Below are 13,381 nucleotides of genomic sequence, written 5' to 3'. Positions count from 1 at the left end.
GCGCGCTCCAGTGAGTCAGTTCGTCCAAGATGGCGACGCCCAGTGAGCTGTCTCTCGAGGAGATTCGCAACTATCTGCTGGAAAACGGGGGCACGGCGCGCAATCACGACCTGGTGAAGCATTTCAAGCGGTTCCTGACGGACCCGGAGACGCGAGGTGGGTTTCATTCACGTCGCCGCGTCCCGCTCGCGGCTGCCCCGTCGCGAGGCGTGACCTCCGCGTTTCGCTTACGCGGTGTAAACACGTAGGCAGCGAGCGGTCGACGCTGTCGTGACTGTTCAGCGTGGTGCAACGTGCGATTTTGTGTTACAGTCGAGGCGAGGAATCGTTTCAAGGAGTACGTCAATATCCTGGCCACCATAAAGAACGAGGAGGTAGGTCAATACGAGTCCTCTCTCTCTCTTTTTCTCTACGTCCCCGCGAGTCCCTCTCCGTCCTGACAGGAGCGACTTGTTGCGCGCCCGACGCGACGTTGCCGGCTCCGCTCGCGATCAGCTGAAGACGATCAGCTGAAAAATTCTCTCTGGAGCGGAGTCGTCGCGTTACTTGAAGAATCCTTCCTAGCTACTTTGAAATTGAGCACTACAGTGTTACATGTGGCGCAAGGATTTCGTGTGTGTAATTTTCTTTTTTTTGCAAAATTTCTAGAGAATCCACAAAAAATCCGGGATATTGTGGAATGAATAAAAATTACACAATCTTACTAGATTTCAGTAATTTTGCAAAATCCTAGGTTCTGTCAGTGAAATTGTGAGTTGAGATTTTTATTAATTTATATTTATAAATATAAATATTATTAATGTATTTTATAAATTGTATTTATATTTATATTAATAATTTGTATTTACTCCACAATATACCAGTTTTTTGTGCATTCTTTTTTGCAAAAAGACGAATCACACGAAATCCCTGCACATCGGTTGGTATTAGTAAATATTCAGAATGCTATCACGTGAATGCGTGCTATTGCGGTCTATATCCTCGAAATGAAAGCCGTTAGGCGTATCTGAGTAACGGAGAAAAGATTGCTGATGGGAGAGTTCTTTCTAATGTTCGATTAATTAATATTTGTAGCGCTGTGAAAAACCTTTTTTTTTTTAGAATTTTGTTGCGCATTGTCTTAGCAAAATTGCTGTTAAAACTGATTTCGCGCAACAATATTAAACTTTTTGTATTTACAATAGATCAATTGATTTGGACTTGGAGAAAGTACGATTTTAGCAGTAAGAAAGCGATTGTAGAGAATTATAGAAAGTTTAATGAAAAAGACACACTGTTATTTTTCATTTACTAGTACATTAAATGTGAGAATATTTGAGAAAAATTTATTTATTTTTTACGAGAAAACAGAGAAGTGGTAATTAAAATTACATTTTTATTGAATTCCTGGGATTTTTGTATTTCTTCGATAATTAACATGACAGAAAATAAAGTTAGCGAAACACGGGTTAAAATCTGCGTCGCTCCTGTCTACGAGCACTTTTTCACTCACGCGGAGTGCTCTCTCAAAGTGAACGTTTCTTAACAGGGTGAAAAGTACTTGGTCCTCAAGAAGAAATATCGGCAACCCTTCTTAGACCTTTCGCCCCCTAAGCAAGTGGCATCTCCCGTGGCCACCCCCGATTTAGCTACTCCAGTTTCTCCTTTACGCGAGCCTCCACCTTACCGGCCGCCACCCCCCGCGCCCCTCAGCCCGTCCTCGAGCAGTTCTTACGCGAGCCTCGAAGAGAGTGCGTCGCCGATATCTGTGCGCGAAAAAAATGACGACTCGGAGTCTGTCGGAGTGGCGTCGGTGTCATCGCCACCTGTTCCACCACGTCGCAAAAGTCAGGACAAGCTCAAGGTGGAGAACAAGGAAAACGTCGACAGAAACCGGAACAGCACTTCGGAAGCCGTTATAAAGGTAGGCTTCTCGTTGATTATCTTACTTATATTTTCTTGAAAGCATACTCACAACTGTTATCGATGTCGTCATACTTGCGCGGTTATCGCGTAACGAGGAAACGATGTATCATGCTGGTGATAAACGACTATATTTTCTATGAATTTATTTACGATGTCATATCAATTTATATAGTTACAAAAATAAAATATCTATTAAAAATTACAATATATATATATATATATATAATCATGGTTTTTATACAATAATTATATATTATTAGTCAATTATTACAAAATTTTAAATAAGAGATTTTGTTTGATATACAATTATTAGTGTAGTATCATGTGTATATTTTTTAAGATTATATAGATGGTTTCTAGTATTTTATATTAATAGTATAGCATTATCAAAATTATCTATTTATCGTTTGTTTACGTCTCTTAAAGACTCTTATTTTGGTAGTCGTTCTGAGTTGATTTGTCATCTGTTATTCATCGCGTTTGTCATAAATCCCGTATTAAATCTGGGAATCGAAACTGATAAATTCCAGGAGAATGAAGCAGTTACGACAACGAATCCTTCCTCGGCTGAACAGCTCAGCGTTCGTGAACGAATGCAACGTTTCAATCGAATGGCTAGCGAAACCGATCTTCATGCCCGTCCTAACGAAACGACTGTTCCTGCCAGAAAACGAACGGATAAGGTAAGTGCTGTATATTTTTGTTTTACAATTGTGTGTGTGTGTGTGAAGCGCTGCGAATGATATAGAGTCGCGAAAGTAAGTGGACAGAATAAAATTCGGAGGAAAGCGAGAGAAAAGAGAGAATGAGTTTGGAAAACTATAGTTTATACAAATAATACTGATTTGTAAATAATAAAATAAAATTTCGGGGAAAAAATCCGTACACAAAAATCCCTCACGTGAAAGAAAGACATTGGACTCTATATATAGATCAGAGTGTGTATTTTTAGAGTCTGTTATGTGTTGTCTTTCTCGGGGGAAAGACGTTTGCTACACCTCGGTTTCTTGGCGAGGGTTGAATCATGGCGCTCGTCGTGTTGTGACATCGCCAGGCAGCTTATGTTTTCCAAACACATGCGGGGACACAAAGGGTTCAGGGTCCCGTATTGAATTATCCCGTCGGGGCTTTAAATACTACGGACGAGCGATTCGGCACGGAACGATCCACGCGCGCGGATACCTATACATCCTTCGAAGGGCGGGAGGAAGGATGCGGTATGTACAAGGCTGACTGCCCATCTTGCATACCGAGTAGGTAGGCTACTAGGAATCCTTTCTCCGTATCCTTTACACGCGCTCTCGCGACGGTTCTCCCTTTCTCGCGTTCTCTCCTTCTCTCCTTCTTTCTCTCTCTCTTTTTCTCTCGCGCGCAATTTCCCATCTCTCTTTCTCCGTTTATCTTGTCGTTCGTGTGCCGTTTATCGCGGCGAGCAATATTCATCGCATTTGAATATCCTGCGGGCGGTATCTCGCGTAGCGATCAGGATGTTGCGCCGATGTTGCCGTAAATCATAATTAGCCGCGCCTGGAAATTAAAAGTAGAGGAGGAGAGGTCTCGAGATCTCGAGAGGAGAGCGGGGAACAAGCTCCTTTCCGCCGCAACCAACAAAGTTGGATGCAGCACCGGCAGGATGTGCCGCCCCGGCCTGTCCTGTACGCGGTCGATCCTCCATCATAATTTCGATATATTTATCGGATCTCACGATTAAAGGCGCCGGCCGGTTAAGACGCTCCACAAAGGAGAAAAGAAGCGGCCGTTTCACGCTTCCTTCGACCGATTATGACCGGATCGTGCTTTTGGCTCGCCCCTCGCGCGTGGCTGCGGCATAATTTATTTAGTCCTTTAAGGGAAAAACTAAAAATCTCACTCATTCTGTTGATAAAAATAATTAATACTGTAATTCCATCGATTGTTCTTAGCCGTAGATGACACTAAAATTTTTTTTCTACTATTATCAGAATGAACTATTACATAAGAGGCGTATCGTACATAACTTATTTGTAATATTATGGCTTTACGAAATTTGGATAAAATGTTAACGGCCACTGAAAGATTTCGACACATTCTCTCCTATACGACAGTTTCGTTACAAAAGGAAACTGTTTATTGCCGCGTGTATACATTGAATAGCCCGTGATAATTATGTATTACTCAGACACCATAGTCCGGTCCTGGCGAGCCGCCTTTCATATACGATTTGACCGGGCCGGCCGTTAATTTTTATTGCTTGTAGCGCGGAAAGGGTTTTCGGGTCATGCGGGGAGAATCCTCTCGCCTCCGGACATCCTGTAATCTCCTGGGAAGCCCGTGGGTAGAGCTCGTCGGCCTTTCTTTACAGTAATTATCATGCAACGTAGCCGCGCGATTCCGCCCTTTGCATCGCTAATGACCGTTTCGTCTAGCGCGGTGTCGCGTGCCGCGCCGCGCCGGTCTGCCGGCCAATTGCCGCGTCAACACATTCTACGTAGTTTTTCATCATATTTTCTTCGAACGGCTGATCGCGAGTCATTGAACGCGCGACAGGTTCGTCATGAAAGCTCATGACAGAGGAAAGCCAGGGTAATAGAGAAGTGCGAAGATGAAACATTCAGAATAGTTTGAATGAAAAATTCGGAATAGTCGATATATTATCTTTCAATTAATTAGAATTTTTTAATTATTTGCAAATATATTTATTTTATTTTAATTAAATTTTATCTTAATTCGTTCGTGTATAACAAACACTTTGTACTTTGATTTTTAGTATTAAAAATTCCTGACACATTTCTGTCACATTTAATCACCAAAGTAATGTAATGTATTTATATCAATGTAATACACGACTAATGTGGTCGTTTGTAAGCATTAGGCTTTTTCAACAGTGAAGCTTCTTGTCTATGTAAATGCGAGTACGGGTGGCGGGATATTTTATTTATCATATTTACTTCTGAGAATTCTTGCTTCAGTTTTTTATTTTGTATGTGAATATTTCTTTACGAAAATAACAAGTACTTCATGTATAAAATTTCTATTATCTCTGGCAATCATTCGTTCCGTCAATTATAAGAACATTGAACCGCGGATTTTGCGAATTATCACCATGTCGCGAAAATTAAGATTTTGACATTGTTTGTGTAGAAATGTTCGCGAAATAGGGAGGAGAGAGGGATCCTTTTACTTGGATAGTGCATCTCGCTTGTACGCTGGCGTATATGCGCGCGCGAATGCCGACGGCGCCTTCGTCGGAACGCCTAACAAGAAGCTCGCTTTTACTTCGGCACCTCGAGGACGCGTTCTAATTAGGATCACGCGTGTTTGCCTCTTATGCGAAGGGCGAGTCTTGTCGAGCGAGCCTCGTCCCTTCCCTCGCGAGCGCGGCAAAGAGAGAACGAGAGGGTGGAAACTCATCATAAAGGCGCCTAACACGGCCATGCCGAACTTGGAATTTCTGCCGTATAGTTCCGCATACATTAGGGACCTTGGGTGAAACTTGGAGGGTAGTTTGCCTCTCGGCAACGAAACCAGGCGAGGGCTCAAGTGAAGCGCAGCGTGCTATGCTGAGGGACGGCCGAGGGGGGAAGGGGAGGGGAGGAGGTTGGGTGTAAACCGCACAAAGTAATCTTACAGAATGTATATGCAAAGAGGTTCAACGGCGTGGCGAGGCGAGGTGAGGAAGCGAGGGCACAGCTTGCACATGATTCTATCCGCGACAATCTCGACAAGACACCTCCGCAGGCAAACTTACTTCGTGCAGCTTACTTCCGAAGCATCGTCGACTCTTGATCGAGCTTGATTATTCCCTCTAATTAGCTTGTGTTCAATATTTCTAATTCTTACTTTTGAAGTAAACTATTTGGAAGTAAATGAAATAAGATGTCTGTCATAATTCAAACGTTAATGTTGATATTACCATTTAAAAAAAAACTTAAAAAGAAAGAAGACCGCTTTCATATATTCATTATAGAGAATACGTTTACAGAAGATACGAAGACTACGAAGATTTTTCTTCGCAGTAGTTTAGATTCGAAATGTTAACATAAGATCAACGAAGGTTAACTACGAGTTATCTCTTTGCTATACAATTGCCTGATTATCTTTTAAATCTAAATTGTTGCTGCTTCTAAGTATATCTAAATATCAATCTGTTCAAGCTTAAGCGTGCTCCGTTGTTTATTCAAGAAATATTTCTGTCATTAATCAAACCAACGGCATAGAGCACTTGACAGGTGCATCTGGCCGTGGTAGTTTAAGTGCGTTGCTCGGTTTTCTGTGAGAAGAGAAAGAGAGAGAGGAAGAATGATAGATACGGAGGAAACCATTTATTCGTTCCAAATGGTCGGCAGATACGCAGATAGCACGAACAGTGATGGAAATAAAATCGTTTACATCTTGTTCCTTTAATTAGGCAAATTCACTTGGGCAGGAGTGCCAGCTGATAAGTGTCTTTGAGATAAGCCCACTCATTACCGTCAGGATTTATCGATGTAGTCGATGAACGCGCGAGGTATTGCTCTCCCCCGCGTAGATCCTTTTTTTCTCCATCATCACGCTATCTCGTATAACACGGGAAAACCGCGTAAGTGCCGGTGGTCGTTCGCGGGAAGATGCATTCGGGTAGCGCGCATCTCTTGTAGCGCCGAATATGATTATCGGCTATCGAACGTTCTACACGTAATCGAGTAAATTATGGTGCAGCGCTTAATACGCACGGCAACACCTCATCGGAGGATAATTAAATATCGCCGGTTAAATTTAATAACCGGCCGGATAATTGCGGGTTGCGAATGCTAGCGCGATACCCGACGCCCGATGATAACTCACCCGCGGTCTCGTTAATAACACGACGTTGAGAGATCTAGCAAAACGTGATCCCTGGGCGACCCAATTTTCTTGGCACTACCGCCAGATGCGTGCGTACGGACTCATGCATAGTTTTCGTGCTTGCACAGCGCGCACCAATATAAACAAGCTTGTCTACAGAAGTAGTTAGCACCCACTGTTTCCGTGTAACGGGCGACTAGATACACTTCTAACAGGTCCGCCGACATTTATTCCGGCCTATTACGAGTTAATCTTGAAGGCACACACACCGCGTATTATCATTTAAATTGGTGTCGTTATGCACGCGGCATTAAATTTGTTTGCTCAACGGCGGCGACGCCTCGCTTTTGCCTCGCCTCGCTTTTACTTCCGCGAGAATTCTTTAGGCCTTTATGTGATAATATATATGTGGTAGGTAGGGCAGATGCCTACGCAAAGGGCGCGGGGGAAAACGGCAAGCGGTTTACAATGGGTCGCTTGTTGTCTTCTCATAATTCCTATCGTCTATCACGTTTCCATACCAACTTAGGCTTCTGGTCTTACGCTAATCTATCAACTGCCGCATCTCCTCTTGGAGAAAAGATCACGAGGCGGATAACAAGATTTCTTTTTCCCTCTTGAGACGCGCGCGTATATTAAATCAGTCTCGTTGATTGCCTTCTTCGTTCCCTGGCATTCCCGGTGAATGGCAGACCCCGGTATTCATCCACGGGAGTCTTGTCTCCCGTAGTGACAGTCCGGAGACTATACCGAAAACTGACTGATTGTGACTGTCATGACAGCGGCGGACGGGGCGCCGCCCTTCCGGGTCGTGGGGCCCTTCTTGGTGGTCCGATCGTGGGACCGAAATTTTTGTATTATTGTCTTGTTGTTTTTCTCTATAATAATTTTCTACATAATGTTGCAAAAAAAAAAGAATAATTCGAATACATTCCGATAAGACAAATAACAGCAAGCTCGTCGATTTTCTTAGAAATATCGATTCGCATTATATCGCGCTCGTGGAGGATTGATTACACATTTTATCGTTTCTGTCCGTTCTATTTAAATTAAATTCTGTAAATCATCTTGTTTTACAATTTATCCACGCGCAACTCGCGAAATCTTTCTGGTCGATTTGAATCTTTCTCCGTCGCGAGGATAATCTGCCGTTAAACGGCCCTATATCGGATGGGCCCTGCAAGGCCCTAAGTCTGTACTTTATGCGACGGTACGGTAAGCCAGGACCGTACCTTATCAAGGATCTGAGTCGCGCAGTGAGCGGCTATTTGTATTCATAAGTCCGCGGGAGGCCGGCGCTCGCTCCCTGGGCACAGTCCTGGGATCGTCCTAGGCCGCACAAGGCCCACGGTGTTCCCCCGGGACGCACTGTTCGCGATGCGGGAAGGTAGAACGAAAGAGAGGGGGAAAAGAGGGACAATAGAGGGCCACGTCATTCAGCCGAGAGGCGCCCTTCTTCGCGGACATCTCGGGACTGTCGACGTACATATGTATGTATGCACGTTCGTTCGGTCCCGAGAGCTATATGTGCCGCGCACATTCGAGAATGTGACCAGTCATCGAGTTATTTAATTTTTCGAGGCACCCCCGCCGCGCGTGTTTGCTCAGCCCCGCTGTGAGCACAAATTACCTCGCGACCGAATCACCTCGGGCGAAATGCCCCAAGTCCGCGGGCCCGTCCGCCCCCTCTCGTAACCCAGCGTCCGTTGCCGTCAGCGTCGATGACGCCTCTTATCCCCCAATGATCTCCGAGACGGAAGTCCTCACGGAGAAAGATGGCATGTCTTTCTGTAGCCACGTCGATGTGGCAGATGAGATTGAATTGGCCGAATTGCGTGAATAAGAATCTTGAAGATAATCCGAGGAACTCAATGAATATTTTTAAAATTAATATTTCGACGGTTTACGTCTCTGAACTATATTGTTACTTTCATCGGTTTACTTTTCTTGGTGATGTTTAAAACAGAAGGGAACTTCTCTCGGCGTCGATTTTAATTTCTCTTGTTATCCATTGATTGTACAAGTCTTAATTGACTTCGTTAATGCGGACACACGATATGTCTAGAGTTTATTTCTAGCAATCGCACGAGAACGTCGCTGCAACATCATTTGACCCCCTTACGTGCGTAGGACACGGGACCAAAACGGACATGCCCGCGTCCTCCCCCCGTGGCGTGGTCTAGGTGCGCATATATGCGGTCAGTCTACCTCGCTATCTATATGCTAATCCATTGAGATGGTACCCGTAGATTACACCTCGGAATTAGCCCAGAGACCCGGGTATCAGGGCCGCACAGACAGGCCAGGCTGTGTATCTATACGTACCTTTATCCCACCTTATACACGTAACTGGCACCGTCGAACGCCCGCCTCTCGCCCTGTACTTACAAGCCCGCGTACACACATCCACGCACGTACACACACACACACACACACACACACACATACCCGTGCGCACGCTCACACCCGCGTAAAGATCAGACACGCGTGTACAGGTGTGTATACCTGGCGGAACCACCGTGGCTCCAATGTGGTTCGGTATAGGGCCTGGGTGACTCGGCACTTCCAGTTCGTTAGCCCGTGTTAATAACGTTAAAGAGGATGCGATAAACTCGTTAGGAGACGAAACCGCGCGGGCGGCTAAGCTCGACCTTCATCGCAGTACATCATGGACTATACAAGAGGCTACGCCAACCGCTTCTTCCTCTCGCTTCACTGAATCGAATGTCGCGAAGTTTCGGTTCCCGATGAATAAGCATAGTCCAGAACAGGTATCCCTTCACATTTTTGTTTTGGCTGACACGTCTGTGATATCCTAAAGTTGTTCTACAATGTTCATAAACAATATAAAAATGTTTCATTTTATAAAACATTGTCTTTATGAACAGCAACGTAAGTATTCCGATTTGAATGTACATGTTTTAATTTTCTTATTGGTCGCGCGATATCGACTGTATATCTGCGATATAATCGCGCTCGGCCCTATTGCACAACACCGGCGCAGATTAACACGCGTTCGTCACGCCCAGTCATTTCGTGAAACGGTACTCTTTTCGAGAAGTTAATTTCACAACGACTCTATCGCGCCGACGCATCGGCTATTAAGATTTCTTCCGCCCGACAGCTTCCTAGCGTACTTTACGTCAGCACTATCGCCTAACGCTTTTCAGACATTTCTCAACGAGCTCGTCTAACTTGTTCACAATATTACAATTCGCAAGATTATTAATAATTTGTATCAGATACGGGATCTTATGTATAAATCTGAATGACCAGATCGCGCTATTTTGTTCAGAAAGGAAACGCTTTACCATTGGAACCTCTCGAAACTGTAGCATTGCCAGCAGAACAATCGACGATAATCGCGCGGCGACAGCTCGTGTGCTCGAGCAACGCGCTAAATTTATTAGCTGACGGGAATATGATCGCGCGACGCGTATTGCGGGACCGAAGTACACCGAGGAACACGGTGGGTACGTACGAATATAATCCTGTCAACGAAGAGGCGAGGGGCGGCGGAGAAGAGGGCCGGTTGAGCGAGCGTGCGGTGTCGATGCCGCCTGTGTTTCCCATCCGGACCAAATTCGACGTGTGCCGTCCGCGGAAAATACGAGGCGCGGGTTATGAATCACCCTCTACGCCGCCACGCGAGATAATAATCGCCCGCGATCGCTAATTTCCCCGCCATCGTGTAATTGTTCCGCGCCGACTTGTCGAATTTCCCTCGTATATGCGCGACGCTTGTATCCCGCCGTCGCAAAATTAATTCCGCTCAGCCGATTTCAAGCCGGAACCTATATTAGTCATAAATCTCATTTTTTTAAATCCGTTTATTTACTTTATCGCGTCATGCACGCGTCGAATTATATGTTGCCTGTTACGCTCAGCATCGATGAACGCCGTTAAAGCAAAGTATTCTGCGTACTTTATATAAATTGCAGAGCACTCGTGTCATTTCCTCTTTTTTTTTTATTAAATCCATTAATTTGACCGAAACCAATCGATTTCTGATCGACAGACTGGACGAATGAGAGAATCGGCGGTGCCGATTAGAGGGTCAGTACTTGAGCCGCTGTGACCGTTTAGTTTCTAACATCTCGTCGTCATATTTCGACGCGATTTCATTCGGCTCGCGATTGAACCTTGGATTATGATCCCGGACGATGGAAATGGCGTTAGGTAGGTGGGTACCCGAGGTAGATAGGCATTATGGTGGTCGTTGGGAGGCGTCGCCGAACCGAACGCTGAATCACCCAGCGAGAGTTTTCCTGTCAGCGGCAGGACGGGCACCGCCATCCGACGAAGCCCCGTGGAATTGCCTCGCACGGCCTCGAAATGAATGCGCGAACGCCCATTAGGGGAATAAATCAGGCCAATGTTATCCGCAGGATCGCATAATCGATCTCGCGCGCTCGACTAATCCGGGCCTAATCGTTTCACGGCGCTGCCGCGACCAGAAAAGTTCCTCCTGAGGGAGGGAGAGTCGTTAAAGGCTGGATCGGACTTCCCTGCAGCCGCAGTAAAGATGCGCCTAATTCTTCGATGCATCTTGTATTAGCCCGGCGTATCTTAAGCGGAATCACGATTGATAAACCGCGTGTTTAATTTTTCTTAAGATTCACATTATATTGAGATAAAAGAATAGGATTCCTTTTTCGCACATATATTTCAGAAAGATATATATCTTGTTCATCTAAAGTTAAATCACGAAACATTAAGCGTGACGAATCGTCGTCACGCTTGCACCGTCGGTTGATAGTCATGTTAAATACACATCTCGCTTTAATCAAGATCGATCTTCCTTGCTGGACCTCTCGGCGCTACAGGGAGACGCGAGGAAGGGATGAATTGTAGGATACGCCGAGTCGCGAAAATGTTTGGTTAGCATTTGGCTTATTGGCCGGCGAATGTTCCTGCGCTGTTAGGCATGTATGGATGGCCCCCAGGTTATAATAAAGCTAATTCCGCGGAGCTCTCGAGGCAGCTCGTGCCGCAACATGTTTTGCCTCTCGTTCTACCACGCCCGCCGTCCCCCGCTCTACCCTTCTCGTCTCACCGATATATCCGCCCCCGGTGCACCACCCAGTCTCCCTTATAGTCTCCCCATATCACGTCTCTCACTCTTTTGCAGTGCAAGAGTACGGCTCTCGCTAGAGCAACCGAATATATTTATACGCCCCCTCGGAGAGGCCACGTCTGCTTATTAAAACGTTTCCACCCTGAAGAGAGCGAGCGCGCGTTTGCTATCTGCTTTACACCGCGTATTCCTTTTATTGTTCGAGACGTGGGAGAGGCGCGGGAAGCGTAAAAGAGAGACAGAGAGAACGAGAGGGAGACACGGAGAGAAAGAGACAGGAGGGCACGAGTAAGCACGTGCATGCCTGCTGAGTAGTTGAGTACCTGCCGCTGGCCACATTCGCGGAATTAGACGCGCGAATGTGCACGGCTTAACTGCCGGGAGAGCGTGTTTTTGAGTCGGCGCTGATGCGCCACGAAGAGCGATAACAATGGGGGATACGATGGGGTGGGTAGGTCGGGCTGGCTCGTTACCGTGGCTGCTGATGGCCCCTTTGTATCCATTTCTATGATACTCGGTTCGCCGCTCGCTCGTGCTAGGATCACATCCTAACTGATTATGCGGCTTGTATGCGTCGCGTCGTTAGCTTTTTATCCGATTACGAATGTGATATACGAGCGTCCATCTGCATATGTCTCCGCCGTTACAATAGAATATTTAGCTATCCGAATTATCATCCAATGCGTAAAGTTAGATTTGTTAATATTCATAATGGACGAATTAATGGATCCTTGCTTCTTTCTTCAAGTAATATTTGCTGTGGCAGTAATCAATTTACTCACGATTATTTCCTTTTTGTGAATCGTACCCTCTTATCAAGCTTATAACGTCTTGCACGTCCTGATAGAGATATTACGAATAAGAAGACGGAATTAAATCTTGATCCTGACAAGCGCGCCACGATCACGATTGATCGGTTCAGGCGAACGACCTTAACAGGCCTGTTGCGTTAATTAATTTCCGCTGATCTCAATTAAAATATTAATTACGACCGAACAATGACTCGCCGATGGGGAAGAGAGGCCCGGCGACTCGTTTCTTCTCTCGTCTTCGTTCATCGTTTATCCACCGCTTCCCCATCTCCGTTCATCGACCACGATGGAGCCAGAGAAACCGCCATTGCGATGCTATTACGATTACCTGGGTCTTATAAGCTTATCTGATAACCACGCCGTTATGGCTCATAGCACATTGTGACTGTGCCATCGCTGACTGGTCCGTTTGTCTGATCGTTCTCGTGGAGACCTCGCACCATATGAGAGGATGAGAACATTTACATATCTCCAGGTCCGAGATACGAGCGAACAAGTGTCCCCTGCCCCCGAATCTCATCGAAAATCGGTCGAGTCGTATCGCGCGATCGCTTAAAAATCAATCAGCGATTCGCTGCGATTTGAATACCATATGATCGCGAGTGTCCGTTATTTTCAATATCGAGAGCGAAGATTTTCTCGAGTTTGCTTCCAAGTTTGTCTCTTCGAAATCTCTTTGGCTCTCGGTAAAATTCTCTCGTTTTCCGCTGCTTGCATAATTTCGCGACAATTTGCATATTAATCTCGAAATGTATGAGGAAGAATTTTTTGAGAGAATCGAGTT

At 45.5% G+C, this 13,381-nt stretch overlaps 1 protein-coding gene across 5 annotated transcripts in view; it reads left to right on the top strand.

Annotated features, from left to right (window-relative positions):
- The window catches only part of LOC112455168 (ankyrin repeat domain-containing protein SOWAHB), a 97,224-nt gene continuing 83,843 nt past the window's right edge, over positions 1-13,381 (top strand). For all 5 annotated transcript variants that reach the window (XR_003040830.1, XM_025016930.1, XM_025016929.1 and 2 more), the window contains exons 1-4: positions 1-156; positions 313-374; positions 1,529-1,903; positions 2,436-2,588. Coding sequence is in view for 4 of the 5 variants with exons in the window: in XM_025016930.1 (XP_024872698.1) it covers positions 30-156; positions 313-374; positions 1,529-1,903; positions 2,436-2,588 (717 nt within the window). In the remaining variant the exon portion in view is untranslated. The remainder of the gene's footprint in view (positions 157-312; positions 375-1,528; positions 1,904-2,435; positions 2,589-13,381) is intronic.

This window comes from Temnothorax curvispinosus, unplaced genomic scaffold, assembly GCF_003070985.1.
Source record: "Temnothorax curvispinosus isolate PA1 unplaced genomic scaffold, ASM307098v1 QBEX01005876.1, whole genome shotgun sequence".
Lineage (NCBI taxonomy): Eukaryota > Metazoa > Arthropoda > Insecta > Hymenoptera > Formicidae > Temnothorax > Temnothorax curvispinosus.
The sequence above is the reverse complement of the archived record's forward strand: the minus strand, read 5'-3'. Positions and strand labels throughout refer to the sequence as shown.